At 41.0% G+C, this 17,347-nt stretch overlaps 1 protein-coding gene and 1 non-coding gene across 6 annotated transcripts; one reads left to right on the top strand and one right to left on the bottom strand.

Annotated features, from left to right (window-relative positions):
• Positions 1–21: 21 nt before the first annotated feature.
• Positions 22–16,362, bottom strand: TAF12 (TATA-box binding protein associated factor 12). 5 transcript variants are annotated; one of them, XM_056557365.1, is made up of 6 exons: positions 16,291–16,362; positions 8,612–8,869; positions 7,581–7,658; positions 7,191–7,305; positions 1,403–1,491; positions 22–307 (listed from the first exon to the last, which is right to left on the bottom strand). In XM_056557365.1, exons 2-6 carry the CDS (start codon positions 8,783–8,785, stop codon positions 272–274), a joined length of 492 nt encoding a protein of 163 aa, XP_056413340.1. In that variant the 5' UTR covers positions 8,786–8,869; positions 16,291–16,362; the 3' UTR covers positions 22–271. The 5 variants fall into 5 exon arrangements, with proteins under 5 accessions (XP_056413340.1, XP_056413343.1, XP_056413342.1 ...); XM_056557368.1 differs by having other exon boundaries at positions 16,245–16,304; XM_056557367.1 differs by lacking the exon at positions 16,291–16,362 and adding an exon at positions 15,983–16,167.
• A 439-nt stretch (positions 16,363–16,801) lies between these two features.
• LOC130359775 (U11 spliceosomal RNA) lies at positions 16,802–16,937 on the top strand. Its single transcript, XR_008890457.1, has one exon. It is a non-coding gene; the product is annotated as a U11 spliceosomal RNA (small nuclear RNA).
• Positions 16,938–17,347: the final 410 nt, after the last annotated feature.

The raw sequence follows: 17,347 nt of genomic DNA, 5'->3' as shown, positions 1-17,347 counted from the left end.
AAGAAATCAAGACAAAGAGCGGTCAGAATAACATTAATAATCTTTAATCAAACAAGCCCCTGTCTTTTATATATACAAAAGGTAATGACAGCTTAACATATTCCCTGCCAGAGGGTTTTGTAATGCAGGACTAATATAAAGCCAAGTCCCCATTACTAGATGTGTGGATTCATCTCCAAAATTAGGCTCTTCTCTGAAGAGGTGGTGCCTGCACTAGTTCCTGCAGGATGAAGGAGTCAAACTGGGAGTGTGCGTATTACAGCCGGGTAGTCTACTTCTTCTGAGATTTCTTTATTAAAGCCATTCTCTGTAAGAGACAAAGCATGTATCAATAAGGTAAAGTCAATGGCCTTATACATGCATGTACTTCATGATGTGATAATAGTTCAAAATTTAGGATAGATTTAGCTAGAGAGGTCTTATTATACGACAACATGGCTACTTTGTTCAAAAACAGCACCACTGATGTCCACAGGCTGTGCCTGGTATTGCATCGGAACCCAATTAAATAAATAGGGCTAAGATGAAGAAAAAAGTAGACAGAAGTTGGCTCTGTAAGCAACATGTTTTCCTCATGTCACTCAACCCTTTTAAATGTGGCTTAAGAATTAAAAAATATAGGACATACATGAATGTGAAGTTGTGTTTTATGACACATGGGCCAAAAGACAGGGGAACCGATTATTGTTAAAATGTAATTATTTAATTAGGAAATAGGCAATGACCTATGGTGAGTGTCTACACAAAAAACACATCTATCCTAGGTGTTGGTGCATAAAACTGCCTTAGGGTATGTTCACACGGGTGGATAACCTGAGGATTTTCCGCAATGTATTGCTACCATTGACTTCAATGGGTCAGCAGAAAATGTGCAATAGAGGCAGATTTGCAGATTTCCCTCTGAACCATTGAAGTCAATGGTAGCAAAATCCGCTGCGGATTTTTGGCAGCAAATACGCTGTGGAAAATCCGCAGCTAATCTGCCCGAGTGAACGTACCCTAACTCATACTCCTGTCCTAAGTGTCCTCCCACCTATATCCATGTGTCTTTTGTTTTCAATGATTTACAAGTACTACTATTATTTATGCATGGTCTGTTAATGGTTTACTGCCATAAACCCAGTGTTAATGTAGCTGTAGTGCTGTGCACATTTATTTTGCAGGCACGGCTCCTCTGGCCCATTTGCTGTAGGACACAGGGAGAGCCAGGGCAACGTGCAGGAGATTGCTGGGGGTCTTAGCGGTTGGACCCATCGCAATCTAAAACTTATCCACTATTTTTTGGATAGGGGATATATTTTTCAGTGTAAATGATATCTCCTTTAATGTTGTTTACTTCACCAGTCAGTGGTTAAATATGATGGCTGTTTATGATGCTGAAAGCTGCCACCTAATACTTTACCTGTTTGTGAGCCTCAGTTGTACACGCCTTTTTATAGGGCCTGATCTCTTCTGATCCAAATCCAGGAATCCACATATTCCACTGTCTCTCTGAGATTAAAAGGACATTGTTATTGTCATGTATTGCACTCTTCTGTTACTAGCAATGGATAAAAAGGCTTGTTACATGGGTTGCCATCTAATATAAAGCCTGCCACAAACAAGATACCTCAAAGACAATATCTGAAACATAAATTATCCTTAAAGGGGTACTCCACTGGAAAAAAAATTTTAATCAACTGGTAAAAAATTGGAAAACAGCACTATCCAATCCAAGGTGTTCAGTGGTGCACGCAGAGTCCAGACCTTGGTCAGGGGTCCATATGTAGAATAAAAAAGAATATCCGCAGCACACAGATATCGGTGAAAAAAATCCAAAAGGTGATTTATTCCATCAAAGAAACATGAGTGTTAAAGAACTAGATCTTGAACACTCATGTTTCTTTGATGGAATAAATCACATTTTGGATTTTTTTCACCGATACCTGTGTGCTGCGGATATTCTTTTCTAAATCAACTGGTGCTAGAAGGTTAACCCCTTGCGACACAGGAGGGTTATGAAGCTATGAGCAGCCAGGCCTGTGGCTTATGCCGGACATCCCCGTTCCGACAGATGTCCAGCATTAACTCTTTAAAGCATCCCATTGCGATAAAATTGCGATGTACCGATCAGCTAGGACGCAGCAGCAGGGTGCCTTATCTCCCTCCTGCGCATCCGAACAGCGATTGATTGCTGCAAGCCCGAAATCCAGGCTTGAGCAATCAACTGCCGATAACACTGATCAATGCAAAGCTATGGCTTTGCAGTGATCTGTGTAAAAGATCAGTGTGTGCAGTGTTATAGCCCCCTATGGGAGCTATAACACTGCAAAGAAAAAAAAAAAGTGAATAAAAAAAAAAAAGTTAATAAAGATCATTTAACCCCTTCCCTAATAAAAGTTTAAATCACCCCCCTTTTCCCATAAAAAAAACCAAAAACCTGTGTAAATAAAAATGAACATGTGGTATCGCCGCGTGCGTAAATTTCTGAACTATGAAAATATATCGTTAATTTAACTGCACGATCAATGGCGTACGTGCAAAAAAATTCCAAGGTCCAAAATAGCGTATTTTTGGTCACTTTTATAGCGTAAAAAAAATTCATAAAAGCGATCAAAAAGTCAGATCAAAACAAAAATGGTACCGATAAAAACTTCAGATCACGGCGCAAAAAATGAGCACTCATACTGCCCCGTACATGGAACAATAAAAAAGTTATAGGGGTCAGAAGAGGACAATTTTAAACGTATACATTTTCCGGCATATAGTTATGATTTTTTTCCGAAAGTAAAAAATAATGGTCTGGACAAAATTAATGGCACCCGTAACTTAATAATTGGTTGCACACCTTTTGGAAAAAATAACTGAAATCAGTCGCTTCCTATAACCATCATTAAGCTTCTTACACCTCTCAGCCGGAATGTTGGAAAACTCTTCCTTTGCAAACTGCTCCAGGTCTCTCTTATTAGAAGGGCAACTTTTCCCAAAAGCAATTTTAAGATCTCTCCACAGGTGTTCAATGGGATTTAGATCTGGACTCATTGCTGACCACTTCAGAACTCTCCAGTGCTTTGTTGCCATCCATTTCTGGGTGCTTTTTGCTGTATGTTTGAGGTCATTGTCCTGCTGGAAGACCCAAGATCTCGGACGCAAACCCAGCTTTCTGACACTGGGCTGTACAGTGTGACCCAAAATCCATTGGTAATCCTCAGATTTCATGATTCCTTGCACACATTCAAGGCACCCAGTGCCAGAGGCAGCAAAACAACCCCAAAACATCATTGAACCTCCACCATATTTCACTGTAGGTACCTTGTTCTTTTCTTTGTAGGCCTCATTTTGTTTTCGGTAAACAGTAGAATGATGTGCCTTACCAAAAAGCGCTATCTTGGTCTCATCTGTCCACAAGTGGTTTTCCCAGAAGGATTTTGGCTTACTCAAGTTCATTTTGGCAAAATGTAGTCTTGCTATTTTATGTCTCTGTTTCAGCAGTGGGGTCCTACTGGGTTTCCTGCCATAGCGTTTCATTTCATTTAAATGTCTATGGATAGTTGGCACGGACACTGATGCTTCCTGAGCCTGCAGGACAGCTTGAATATCTTTGGAACTTGTTTGGGGCTGCTTATCCACACTCCGGACTATCCTGCATTGACACCTTTCATAAATTTTTCTCTTCTGTCCACACCCATGGAGATTAGCTACAGTGCCATGGGTTGCAAACTTCTTGATAATGTTGCGCACTGTGGACAAAGGCAAATCTAGATCTCTGGAGATGGACTTGTAACCTTGAGATTGTTGATATTTTTCAACAATTTTGGTTCTCAAGTCCTCAGACAGTTCTCTTCAGAATTCATCTCTAGATAATGTTGTTCAATACACAGACACACAATGCAAAGACTAAGTGAACTTCTCTCCTTTTTATCTGCTTTCAGGTGTGATTTTTATATTGCCCGCACCTGTTACTTGCCCCAGGTGAATTTAAAGGAGCATCACATGCTTGAAACAATCTTATTTATCCACAATTTTGAAAGGGTGCCAATTATTTTGTCCAGCCCATTTTTGGAGTTTGGTGTGACATTATGTCCAATTTGCTTATTTTATTCCTTTTTTGGTTTAGTTCCAATACACACAAAGGGAATAAACTTGTATAGAAAAACGTGTTACTGCAATCCTTTTCTGTAAGAAATACTTCATTTTCTTGAAAATTTTCAGGGGTGCAAACATTTACGACCATGACTGTATACTGCTCTGGACAGTTCCTGACATGGATAGAGGTGTCAGCAGAGAGCACTGTAGTCAGACAGAAAATAAATTTAAAAAGAAAAAGAACTTCCTGTGCATCATACAGCAGCTAATAAGTACTGGAAGGACTAAGATTTTTTTAATAGAAGTAATTTACAAATCTGTTTAACTTTCTGACACCAGTTGATAAAAAAAAAAAAAAATTCCAGTGGAGTGCCCCTTTAAGGACACAGCCTGTTTAGGCCTTGAGGACACAGCTATTTTTCATCCTTGCATTTGAAGAGCCATGTGTCTTTCTCCATCTTGAGAAGTATGTAGGCAATGTAATCCAGCTCACTCCACCCGTACACCCTCGACACGGATTCGCACCCAGCCTGGTGCACACAAATCCCAACGCAAGAACGGCAATCCAGCGTGGGTCAGTAGAAAATCCAGATTTTATTAACTCACGGTAAAAACGGTACAAACAACCAGCAGATCAGCCGCGTTTCAGGCGCATGCGCCCTTCATGCGCCTGAAACGCGTCTGGCCTGCTGGTTGTTTGTACCGTTTTTACCGTGAGTTAATAAAATCTGGATTTTCTACTGACCCACGCTGGATTGCCGTTCTTGCGTTTGTCTTTTTCCATCTACAGACATATTAGCGGGACATAAAATATACTACAAAACAATAAAACATTGTTTGTGAGATAGAATAGAAAGAAAAAATGCTGTTTTGCTAATTTGGGGGGGGGGGGGGGGGGGAGGGGTGTTTTGTTTTAACGCCATTCACTGACATGTTATCTGTATTTGTCAGGTAGATACAATTACAATAATACCCAATTTGTATAGTTTTCATTGCCATATCCTGAGCTTTTTTTTTTAGTTTCCCCATCTATGGAAAAGTTTTAGGGCTCATTTTTTGTGTTGAGATCTGTAGATTTTTATTGTCGTCATTTTGGGGTGGATGGGACTTTTGATAGCTTTTTATAAAAAAAAATTCAGAATGTGATGAAAAAAAAAAAATTGCAATTCTAATGTGTGTTTTTTTAACCCCTTAAGGACGCAACCCACTTGGGCCTTAAGGACGCAGACAATTTTATTTTTACGTTTTCGATTTTTCCTCCTCGCCTTCAAAAAATCATAACTCTTATATTTTCATCCACAGACTAGTATGAGGACTTGTTTTTTGCGTGACCAGTTGTCCGTTGTAATACCATCACTCACTACCATAAAATGTATGGCGCAACCAAAAAATACTATTTGTGTGGGGAAATTAAAAAGAAAACCGCAATTTTGCTAATTTTGGAAGGTTTCGTTTTCACGCCGTACAATTTACAGTAGAAATGACGTTCTTTATTCTTTGGGTCAATACGATTAAAATGATACCCATGATAACCTACTTTTCTATTACTGTTGCGCTTAAAAAAAAATCACAAACTTTTTAACCAAATTAATACGTTTAAAATCCCCCTATTTTGAAGGCCTATAACTTTTTCATTTTTCCGTATAAGCAGCGGTATGAGGGCTAATTTTTTGCGCCGTGATCTGTAGTTTTTATTGATACCATATTTGCTTATATAAAACTTAATACATTTTTTATAAATTTTTTTGGGAATAAAAGGTTATAAAAAAGCAGCTATTTTGGACTTTTTTTTTAACACACTTTGGGGGTGAAATAGGGAAAATGTGACAATTTACGTTTTTATTGGGGGAGGGTTTTTTAAATTTTTTTTACTTTATTTTTTTACTTTTATTTTTACACTTTAATAGTCCCCATAGGGAACTATTTATAGCAATCATTCGATTGCTAATCCTGTTTAGTGCTATGTATAGGACACAGCACTGATCATGGTTATCGGTCATCTTCTGCTCTGGTCTGCGGGAAGGCAGATCAGAGCAGAAGACTCCCGAAAGGCAGCGGAGACAGGTGAGGGGACCTCCGTCTGCCATGCTGGATGATCGGATCGCCGCAGCAGCGCTGCGGGCGATCCGATCATCCATTTAAGTGACCACGATGCTGCAGATGCCGTGATCTGTATTGATCACGGCATCTGAGGGGTTAATGGCGGACATCCGCGGATCTCCGCCATTACCGGTGGGTCCCTGGCTGCGATCAGCAGCCGGGACCTGCCGTGCATGATTCGGGCATCGCACCGATGCCCGAGGTTATGCTTAGGACGTAAATGTACGTCCTGGTGCGTTAAGTACCACGTCACCAGGACGTACATTTACGGCACTCCTCGGTAAGGGGTTAACCAAATAGATTTATTTTTGTTAACAGGCTTTTTTTTGGGGGGGAAAATGGGAAGAGAGTGATTAGAATTTTTCATATGGGAGGGATTTAATTATATCTTTTTAAAACATTTCTTGGTAACTGCCATGATAATGGATTGGCTCCCCACAATTGCATTGCAGGGAGCTGTTTCAAACCACTAATGGAAAGCAGAAAATTTGATAGCAGCATTTACACAGTTAAACAGGGAGCATTGGAGATTGCTGATGTCTGCTATTAGCAGCAGCCCTCAGATGCTGATAGCAGAAAGGAACCACTGGGTATAGAGTGGGCTTGAGTCCCAAGCCAGCTCCATGGCAAAAAATAAATATCATAGGTCATTATGGGGTTAAAGAAAATCAGTCACGTAAAAAAATAAAAATTGGTGAAATATTAATATATTGGCTCAGATTTACCAATGCAGATGTGGCTGAATTTCGGTGTATTTTCACCAAACAAAAACTGCCACACATCACAAGCCTAAAAATAGTAAATACCACAATGAACTACAACTCTCTATAAAAAAAAAAAAAAAAAAAAAAAAAATCTCTTCTCCCACTGTATATTCTAGATTTTTATGTGCTCTTTCTTCAAACTCAGGGTTTCTTTTGCAAATATATATATATATATATATATATATATATATATATATATCTCATGCCTCTCAGTGGTAGAATTAGAAATAAACAGACACTGGATAGTTAAAATGAAGGTACCTAGATGCAGCTGAACGTCTTTAACCTCAAGTGTGTTGGATTTACGGTGTCGGGCCAGCTGGCAGGCTGCAGATACTACACTCTCAATGAAATCATCTGCGATCTGAAGAAGCATCTGCAACAGAAGAAATTAAGGGAGAATGTATCAAGTTTTTACACCTACCGTATTTTCAGACATCAAAAGGGGTTTCAGACATTAAAAAGTGTGTGGGGCTTGGTGAAAGGGGTGTGGCCTCTGTAAGAACCAAATTTATTTATTAAGAGGCACGTGTCTCCTTAGAGATCAGGCAAATCTAACATCAGCGGGATTTGACTAGAGACTGGAGTGTTAAAACGTCAGTCTTTGTAAATCCCCAGAACGATTGACCATAGTTTTTTCCCTTGCCTTACCTCTTCCACATCCTCATCTAACTGTTCATTTGGATCCACTTCTCTCACCAAATCATGGAGCTTCTTTTTAGATAGAACCTAACAGGAAACATAAGGAGAGGAAATTTTATTAAACATGTCAATAAAGACAAAGGGTAACACAGATGGAACATAAATGCTCTGTTCTTGAGTATCCAGGCCATATTATTTTACCTTTATTTACATGAAATTATACAATCCCACCCATCCTGTCAAGCACAAGAGCGGCAGATATTTGTAATGAATAGATATCCCTCGGAGACATTTGTACATACACAAATATGCACAAAGCATGAAATGTGTCATTTAAGTTGCTCTGAGAATAACCAATTATTGAACTTGTTATTAAAATGATTGAATTATTGGCTAGTACTTAGCTTTTACTTTGCACATGCGCGTTTGAATCCTAAAGTCCCCACCCAAGACCCCTCCGTTTAAAAATGGACAAAATTTTCAAAAACGTATGGGTTTTTTTTCTATAAAAACGGACAGAACTGTATGCACTTTTAAAAACAGTATACTGTTTAAAAACGCATACGGTTTACTTTTTCCCATACTGTTCCATCAGTTTTTTGCCATACGGTTTTCTTGAAAACAGTATGGCAAAAACGTAGTGTGAACCCAGCCTTATACGGGCAAAAAAATCAAAACCAAACAGAGTGCTCCTTTAACAACCTCTCATTGAGTCTATAAACATGAGTAATAGCAAAAGAGCAGAATACATCATGACCAGCAGAAGCTAACGGCCCCTTAGGTGGATGCCTTCTGTCAAAGAGAACGGTGATATTCAGAGCAGTATGTGGCATCAGACCAATAAGAGTCATTCCAAAAACAAAAGAAGGATCCTGGAGCTACACAGCAGTCAATATTTATCAGGGTTTTCAGAAAGGTTCATATAACACAAGTTGGGGCAGCAGTACAATTATTTGGGATTTAAAAAAAAAAATTCAAAAAAATGTATATATTATATAAAATAGCCAGTTTTTGAGCACGTGAAGGGATCACAGACTTACCTGGTTAGCATCCGGACTTGCACGTCCTCCTCCTGCCGCTGTTCCAGATACTTTGGTGCCTGGAGTACTGTTGGCCATGGTTGGCTCCTGCTTCACAGTGCTAGAGGCAGACATGGTGGTGGGAGAGGAAAAGCTGGAAAGGTTGATGAGCGTGGATGCTCCGAACTGGTTCATAATCTGGAGCGCCTTCCCTCTTAGCTCACCCAGGCGGGATACGTCTGCGCGTTGCTTAGGGGTATGGGGCCCAGGCCCTAGAAGCTTTAATGTGATTAAAAGGGGTAAGACTTATGGACTTTCTACTTGTATAAAGCAGGTAGCTTAAGGCATTGCACTACCTAACTAGTGTAACGCAACATCTATATGTCTGACTGTAAATGTGCACAAAGCCAAGTAGAATAAGGGACTTTTGTGTGTATGTTGCCCCTCATTTAGAATGGGATGAATATATATGTATATATGACTGACACTTATCATTCTCCATTATACTCAATCTATACCCAGTGAGAAAAGAACGCTTGTCATGTATAAGGTTTGCTGGAAACAGCTTGAAAGTAAAGCTCTATAGTAGAGAAAATGCTTAATATTATATTAAGAAACAACAGCAATTGACGGAGAAAGGAGAAATAAAATTCTCTTATGCTGTCAAAATGTGGGAACCACAATGGACTCAAAGTGATCTGTTCTTGCAGTTTTTTTTTTTTTAACTGTAAATTTTTATTAAAGATTTTTCATGTATACAAAATCAATCCAAAAATAAAACAGGCCTATGACATTACAAAGGGCCGAGACCCAGTAGTGGTCAGAAAATGACATTTCTGTGGAACATAAAGGGAGCCATGATAAGCTCATAAAAGCAATTCAAGTTAAACAAGCCCCCCGGATCATAAGAAACCTTAATGTTGAATCAAACAGGCCCAGAGGGCCACAACAGAGGAAGGGGGGGGGACTGAGGGAGGGGGAAGGAGGATGGAACAAAAGGGAACACAGACAAACAATCACAGAGCCAATAGGGAAAGGGGGGGGGGGGGAATAAGAAGAGAAATAGAGAGGATAGGGTAGGAGGATCAAGGTGGTAGAAATATAGAAATATGTAGACAGCCCATTTTTAGCAATTGAGAAAGGGAAACCATATTCCCGAAACACGTTTAGCATTGTGTCCTATGTTTTAATGTAACAATAAAACCATTTTATGAACTATTCCCGTGCCTACGGAATCTGATGCGGATCGCACGACAGCAGCGCCAGTGCAAAGGCACTTTTTCTTGCCTCTACTTATCCACGATTACTGATCGGTCCTACAGTTTGCAGGCGGCAGCTTGAGATCCATATGTCTGTACCCCATACGGAGGGGTTACGTGCATGAATACAATTATCCAGCAAGGTCAGCACAACACCTATACTGGGGATCCCTGGGATTTTCCTACAAAGAATTACGCTAGGCGCTGCCCTCCTGAGAGATTTATCAGAACCTGTGTGGAGAAAGAGTGGTGCAGGTGATCATATCCATATTAGGTCTCATTTTTCAGAGGCATTTTTTTAAATAAAAAAGTAATCTAATTGGTTGCTATGACAACTGCTCTGCACTCTCTCTACACAGGTTTTCCTCCCAGTCTATCTTACAATACACAGGTCTCCGTGAGGGACACACAAAAGGCAGCCTTATACTATGCACAAGTGGGCATCACCATAGATGAGCGCTAGTTGTAGACCACAATGTAAAGGCAGGGCTCTGACACAAATTATTTTACAATGTAGTCACACCACTCGCATCCACTCACTTGTGTTCGGTTATAGGAGACCACTTTTTGGACGCATGCACACGGGATGGCTAAAAACTCCTTTGTCAGTTTATATTAAATATGTGACCAGGTTCTACAAAGTATTTTTTCAGTGACTCTTGAGTCAGGTCCCTGATGGGTGATACCCCAGAATGTCAGCCTGGGGAACTACCAGCATTCCGAGAACTAACGTTGTGCAGGTACTGAACGAGGTCGACACAGGAGAACATGAAGCTGTAATAATGAACATTTATTATGCTAAATGTGCAATGGTGGGAAGGGTGTCCATGGATTCCTCTTCAATGTATTGTTACTGCAACCCTGTCAGGACATGAAGAAAAGACCTAGTATTCTCCCACCCATTCCCCAGGGAACAGGTAGTGTCTTCCTTAAAGGGGTACTCCGGTAGAAAACTTTTTTTTTTTTATCAACTGGTGCCAGAAAGTTAAACAGATTTGTAAATTACTTCTATTAAAAAAATCTTAATCCTTCCAGTACTTATTAGCTGCTGAATACTACAGAGAAAATTATTTTCTTTTTGGAACACAGATCTCACTGCTGAATCACGAGCACAGTGCTCTCTGCTGACATCTCTGTCCATTATAAGAACTGTCCAGAGTAGGAGAAAATCCCCATAGCAAACATATACTGCTCTGGACAGAGATGTCAGCAGAGAACACTGTGGTCATGATGTCAGCAGAGAACACTGTGGTCATGATGTCAGCAGAGAACACTGTGGTCATGATGTCAGCAGAGAACACTGTGGTCATGATGTCAGCAGAGAACACTGTGGTCATGATGTCAGCAGAGAACACTGTGGTCATGATGTCAGCAGAGAACACTGTGGTCATGATGTCAGCAGAGAACACTGTGGTCATGATGTCAGCAGAGAACACTGTGGTCATGATGTCAGCAGAGAACACTGTGGTCATGATGTCAGCAGAGAACACTGTGGTCATGATGTCAGCAGAGAACACTGTGGTCATGATGTCAGCAGAGAACACTGTGGTCATGATGTCAGCAGAGAACACTGTGGTCATGATGTCAGCAGAGAACACTGTGGTCATTATGTCAGCAGAGAACACTGTGGTCATGATGTCAGCAGAGCTGAAAAAACACAAAAGCGCTCCTTGTGCGGGACCCGAGATCACAAGATAATTGTAATCGGTTAGTGTAAATTAGAGGCACAACACTCATGAAGGCATATAAGTGTTCCAGTTGCTGCAGGCTTCCCACACCGGTTGGTGTGTAACAATAGGTAGGAGGAATTCACAGAAGATACGGAAGCTCTCCCTGCGCTAACCGGTGGTCAATATCAAGATGCACAATAGCTAATTAGGCACAAGGTAATTTAACAATATTTATTATACGCAACGAGTTTCTGGGCTGACCCAGCCCAGAAACGCGTTGTGTATAATAAATATTGTTAAATTACCTTGTGCCTAATTCGCTATTGTGCATCTTGATATCGACCACCGGTTAGCACAGGGAGAGCTTCCGTATCTTCTGTGAATTCCTCCTACCTATGATGTCAGCAGAGAGCACTGTGTTCCAAAAAGAAAAAATTTCCTCTGTGGTATTTAGCAGCTAATAAGTACTGGAAGGATTAAGATTTTTTTTAATAGAGGTAATTTACAAATCTGTGGTCTGAAGAAGCCAGCATGCGTGGGTGAAACGGCTGTAACCTGAATGCTGGCGGCTTCCTGCACCCCTGTCCTATACGCTTCTTGTAGCGTCTCTGCAACTGATGTCCGAATAAAATCCTTTTCTTACGTCTTTGGAGTGGTGAGTGCATCCATCTTTCTTTGTTCTTGGATAATTTACAAATCTGTTTCACTTTCTGGCACCAGTTGATATAAAAAAAATAAAAAAAGTTTTCCACCAGAGTACCCCTTTAAAGGGGTTGTCCAGGGACATAACATTTTTACATATGATTGGGGTGCGCATTAAAAATAAGTCAAATTCACCTACTCTGATTCCGACACCCCTGATGCCTCCTGGTCACCTCCCCTTTCTGGTTTCCGTGACAGGTCATCTCTGCAGGAACTGCCTGCTCAGGAACCAGGAGGCGGCAGTGTTGAATGGGGACCAGGAGGGATCAGAATAGCAGCTGTGGCGCATCCCCAGGACAACCCTTTTAAGCCAATTGCTGCTCCCCCTGCCATAAACACAGAAGTGAAATATTTCATGCTCTGCCTTGTATCATTTTAAAGATTAGATTTTAAGCTTAAACATTACAAAGAGATTCAAGCTCTAGCACTTTTTATACTAGTAACAGTAGTACAGTACATACTTTGTTTGGGGGGGCTAAAATTCAGTTGCACACCATTTAATAGACTTCCGCAAGCCTCTTTCTCAAATTAATGAAAGAAACTTATGCAACAAATGTGCTGCCTTTAAATATACCTAATACCTTCAGTAGGTGCACAGCATGTTCCTTGTACATACCATGGCCCCGCATAGAATGTGTTGGGAAGTCTGAGGCTTTCTAGTAAATGACTGAAATGTGAAGGTTTGTTTTTCCCTTTGCCCTCTCCAGATTCCGAGCAGTCTTCATGCTCTAGTGAAGCTCTTCTGTCACTCCCATGATCCGCTAGTAACCCGCTTATATGTCCTGACTGCCCAGAGGAGTAAAAGAAAGGTGCCTATACCCCAGAATAAGATGGCAGACTGCTAAACTGTTTGACTAAATAGATTATCATTTTTCCCTCTCTTATACAGACTGACGATGATGATGTATCTCATGTATAATTCAAATGACTATAAGGGTGCAAGCACACCACGTTTTTGCAACACGGTTCCCGCATCAGGTTTTCGATGAGAAACGGATTTCTCAAAACCTGACTAAACTGTATTAAAACATGTGTATAAATTTCAACCCATATATGGTTAAAAAACGTATACGGTTTGAAAGATGATGTCTGGTTGCATCCATTTTTAACAAAAAACTATAAATGTTTTTAACTTTTCACTCCATTTTGAATAAAGTTTCACTTGTTTGATTGAAATTCCAAGAAAAAAAAAAAAAAAAAAACACCCGCAAATTCAAAAACTGTATGGTGCAAACCAGATGGAACATACGGTTCCCATTGACTCCCATGTTAAAAAAAAACCTGTATACGGTTTAATACGGTTTTCCATCCAGACCAAAAAACGTGTTCGTCTACGGTTTTGGGTACAGGTAAAAAAATAAAAATAAATGGACAAATGTGTATAAGACGCAAAACGGACTAAACAGGATGATGTGTTTGACATACGGTTTTCAATGTTAAATCAATGCATACTGTTTGCTATACGGTTCCGTAAGGTTTTTAACTTGAAACCTTATATGGGAACTATATAGCAAAAACGTGGTGTGCATGCACCCTAAGGCTTCTTTTCCACTGTTGTGCACGGCAGTGTGATGGCCGCCAGGAGAGCCAGGCAGAATAGCAGGAGAAAAATACCTGCATGTACCTTCTTTTTCTCCCGCTATTCATAGCTTTGACGGCCATTCTCAACAGGGAGCAACAGCAGTGTGTAAGGGGCCTAAGCTGCAATGCAGGAAGGCCAGTTTAGTTGGTTTACAATGGCATCAATTTCTAAGGATCCGCTAAGTAACTAATCCTACTGATTTATAGTGGGATCAATCAGGTGCCAATGGGAAGAAAAACTAGGAATCTAACTCTACTACACGACTAAAGAACAGAAACCTGATGAAATGGAACTGTGTGAACAATGCCACATTCATGACTGATAGCTTTATATTATGGGAGATATGATGGAGGTTGAAATCCATATATGTGCCTTACTACTGAGAGAATCTTCCAATTCTAGTTAAATCATCTGTGCATTAATGGGTACTACGGAATTCTCGCGGCTGAACTCCACGTGCGGAGATCCCGCCTGGCGGCCGCTGCCGAAGGTACTACGGTGCTAGGGCCGCGGGGCACTGAGCCGTCACCATTGACGGCTATGGTCCGCTCGCGTATTCCGCACAAAGAATGAACATGTTCTTTCTTTGCGCGGAACACTTTCAACGGCGGAAATGTCCGCCGCTGAAATTACGCAGTGTGAACGGGTCTCGCGGAAACCCCTTCATACTAATGTTAAAGTTCACACCGCGGAATTGCCCTAACACAGCATGAGGGACAATGTTCAGTGCTGTATGGTACTCTGCTCCCCATACACCTTGGTTCTATAGTAACAGGTTCCCCAGCTTGTGTGCAATTTGAACCTGCTATAGGCCAGTTTCAACTAAAATCAAATGAAGACCATGTAAGTAATACAGACATAAGTCCAACCTGACCGCAGGTCTAAGCACATGATCTACGGTGCCGTCAGTTCTGGTTAGGCAGGGACTGCATCCATATAAGGGTGCATTCACACCACGTTTGTGCAATACAGTTCCTATATCAGGTTTGAAAAAGGGATTTCTCAAAACCTGACTAAACTGTATGAAAATCTGTATACAAATTTTAACCCGTATACATTTAAAAACCATATACGGTTTGAAAAATGATGTCCGGTTGCATCCGTTTTTTAAAGAAAAAAATGTATAAGTTTTTAACTTTTCACTCCATTTTGAATAAAGTTTCACTTGTTTGATTTAAATTCCAAGAAAAAAAACTGTGCAAAGTCAAAAAACCGTATGCACATACAGTTCTGTACGGTTCCCATTGACTCCATGTTAAAAAAAACGTATACGGTTTAATACAGTTTTTAACCTGGATAAAAAACCGTGGTAGACTACGGTTTTGGGTACAGGAAAAAAACTGACAAAACTGTACTGGATGCAAAACGGACACAACCTGATGCATCTTTTTGCATACGGTTTTCAATGGAGAGTCAATCATATCCTTTTCAATAGTTTTCACATAGAAAACGAAAACGCAAAAACGTGGTGTGAATGCAGCCTTTCTCCGGTAAAACTGACCTAAAGCTAGAAGACTGAAGGAAGCCTGTAGATTTTAGTAAACACACATGACAGCACTGCGGGAGTTAATCAGGCTGTTTGGCATAGAGATACCAGGTATCACTATACGGTGGGGCTCATGCTCACACGCTTCTTACTTACAGCCAGCTGAGCATCTAGCTCTGTAATGACATCGCACACGGCGGTGGGACCGCTGAGCACACACGTCATGGTCACCGGCCTTCTGTGGACGATAACAACACAAATTGTGGAAGGTTATGTGCGTGTGAGCAAGAGATGCACAGAGAACAGGGGGAAACATCAGCGATGGGGGTGATACTACACACTGCCAAGGGGATATTCACACAGGGCTGGTATGCTGCAGAAAATCTGCACCAAAACAAACCCAACAGATGTTAAATCTATGGTTGTGGATCTGTTATGGGGATGCTGTGGATTCTCTGCTACAGAAAAGCTGCAGGGTGCTCTGCTGTACAGTGTGAACAGGGTCCTGGAAGAAGCACTACAGTCTAGGTAAGTGTTTCCCAACCAGGGTGCCTCCAGCTGTTGCAAAACTACAACTCCCAGCATGCCCGGACAGCCTTCGGCTGTCCGGGCATGCTGGGAGTTGTAGTTTTGCAACAGCTGGAGGCACCCTGGTTGGGAATCACTGGTGTAGGTATTTTCCCCGAACATTACCTCGTATATGAACAGGTTACATCACTACGGTGTCCCCAGCTATCTGCTCCGCACAGGATCCCCTCTTAATACTCCACTACAGGAAAACAGGCGCCATTTTCTTCCATAAAAGAAACTTTATTCCTTTTACAAAAGCCGCAGGAACCACTCCAGCACACCGACCAGAAGGACTTTTATAAACTGCACTACTACCCTCAGCATCCACCACAAGCTACAGGGGGCGAGCAGACTAGAGAGCAGCGTGCAGACATCCGCGTATTACCCCTCACAGAAGCTGGACAGTAACACACCACACAGCGCGTTCTCACCTACTCCGCTTTCTCACCGACCGGAAGTACGTCACTCGCTAGGCTACCCGCGCATGCGTGGTGATTACTAACTTTAGAAGCCTTCCCACTTTTTTTTTTTTTTACTACAATAACTTTATATACACATAGAATAACTTGCATGCAAAAAGAGCCTAATTTGCATAGTAATAACATATTATTACTACCTGCCAATGACGGACGCCAGATCCGAACTACGTCATTCCTTTGTAAACATGAACAAACACGACCCCGCCTTATGGGATTTGCCTGCCTGTTTCCCATGATGCTCCACGATTTCCATATATTTGAATAGCGGCAATATTCAGTGATAAGAACTTTAAATGCTATTATATAGTTTTCTAAAAGCCCATAAATCATTTATTTATTCACACTTTTAAATCACGAATATATAGATAATAGTTGTATTGTATTGTATTGTATACAGGTTTCTCGCCCTGAGTTCGAATGGTATGCCGTGAAGCTTGACCTCTAGGTGGCGGAGTTTATCGTTAAAAAGGGCTTGTGCTGTGTCTAGCACATTACTGTTCCCTGCATTGGGGACGGTGGTGCGGAATCGATATCAAGAGATTTCGGAAGCATAATTTTTGTTAACGGGATTGCCTGTGATCGTCATTCCGGGCGTCCTCTCTAAATTGTCAATATCAGATTAAAATTCCTTGTGCTAGTTGTGTTAACCGGGTTCTCTCTAAATTTTAACGGCGGGAGGAATCGCGGCGCCGCACTCAGTCGTATACGGCAATCGTATTTAATACATGTCTATGAGAGTGAACTGCAGCCTCCGGTCTCCCTACGATTTTGCCTACGGAAACTGCATACGACCGAAAACGCAGCCGACCGGAGGCTCGGCTCATAGACGTATTTTTGCAATACGGGTCCCATATCCCGTTTATGTACAAAAAAATTTATGCAACCGTATATGCCTTCTCACGTTTTTAAACCGTATACGGTTTGAAAACAGATGTCCGTTTGCATATGTTCTAATACATTTTCCTTGAAAAAAAAAACGGATACGGTTTTATGTTTGTCAACATTTTAA

The sequence above is a fragment of the Hyla sarda genome, chromosome 2 (assembly GCF_029499605.1).
Source record: "Hyla sarda isolate aHylSar1 chromosome 2, aHylSar1.hap1, whole genome shotgun sequence".
NCBI classification, from domain to species: domain Eukaryota; kingdom Metazoa; phylum Chordata; class Amphibia; order Anura; family Hylidae; genus Hyla; species Hyla sarda.
Note: the sequence above shows the minus strand (reverse complement) of the source record. Positions and strands in the feature narration are given on the sequence as shown.

Excerpts from the sequence above, each read along its gene's own strand:
- TAF12 (XM_056557364.1), bottom strand. The coding sequence starts at position 15,514 with ATGACGTGTGTGCTCAGCGGTCCCACCGCCGTGTGCGATGTCATTACA. Across the intron at positions 8,870-15,445 it reads AGCTAGATGCTCAGCTGGCT|CTTCTAGGGCCTGGGCCCCA; the intron begins GTAAGTAAGAAG and ends ATCACATTAAAG. Across the intron at positions 7,306-7,580 it reads TAGATGAGGATGTGGAAGAG|ATGCTTCTTCAGATCGCAGA; the intron begins GTAAGGCAAGGG and ends CTTCTGTTGCAG.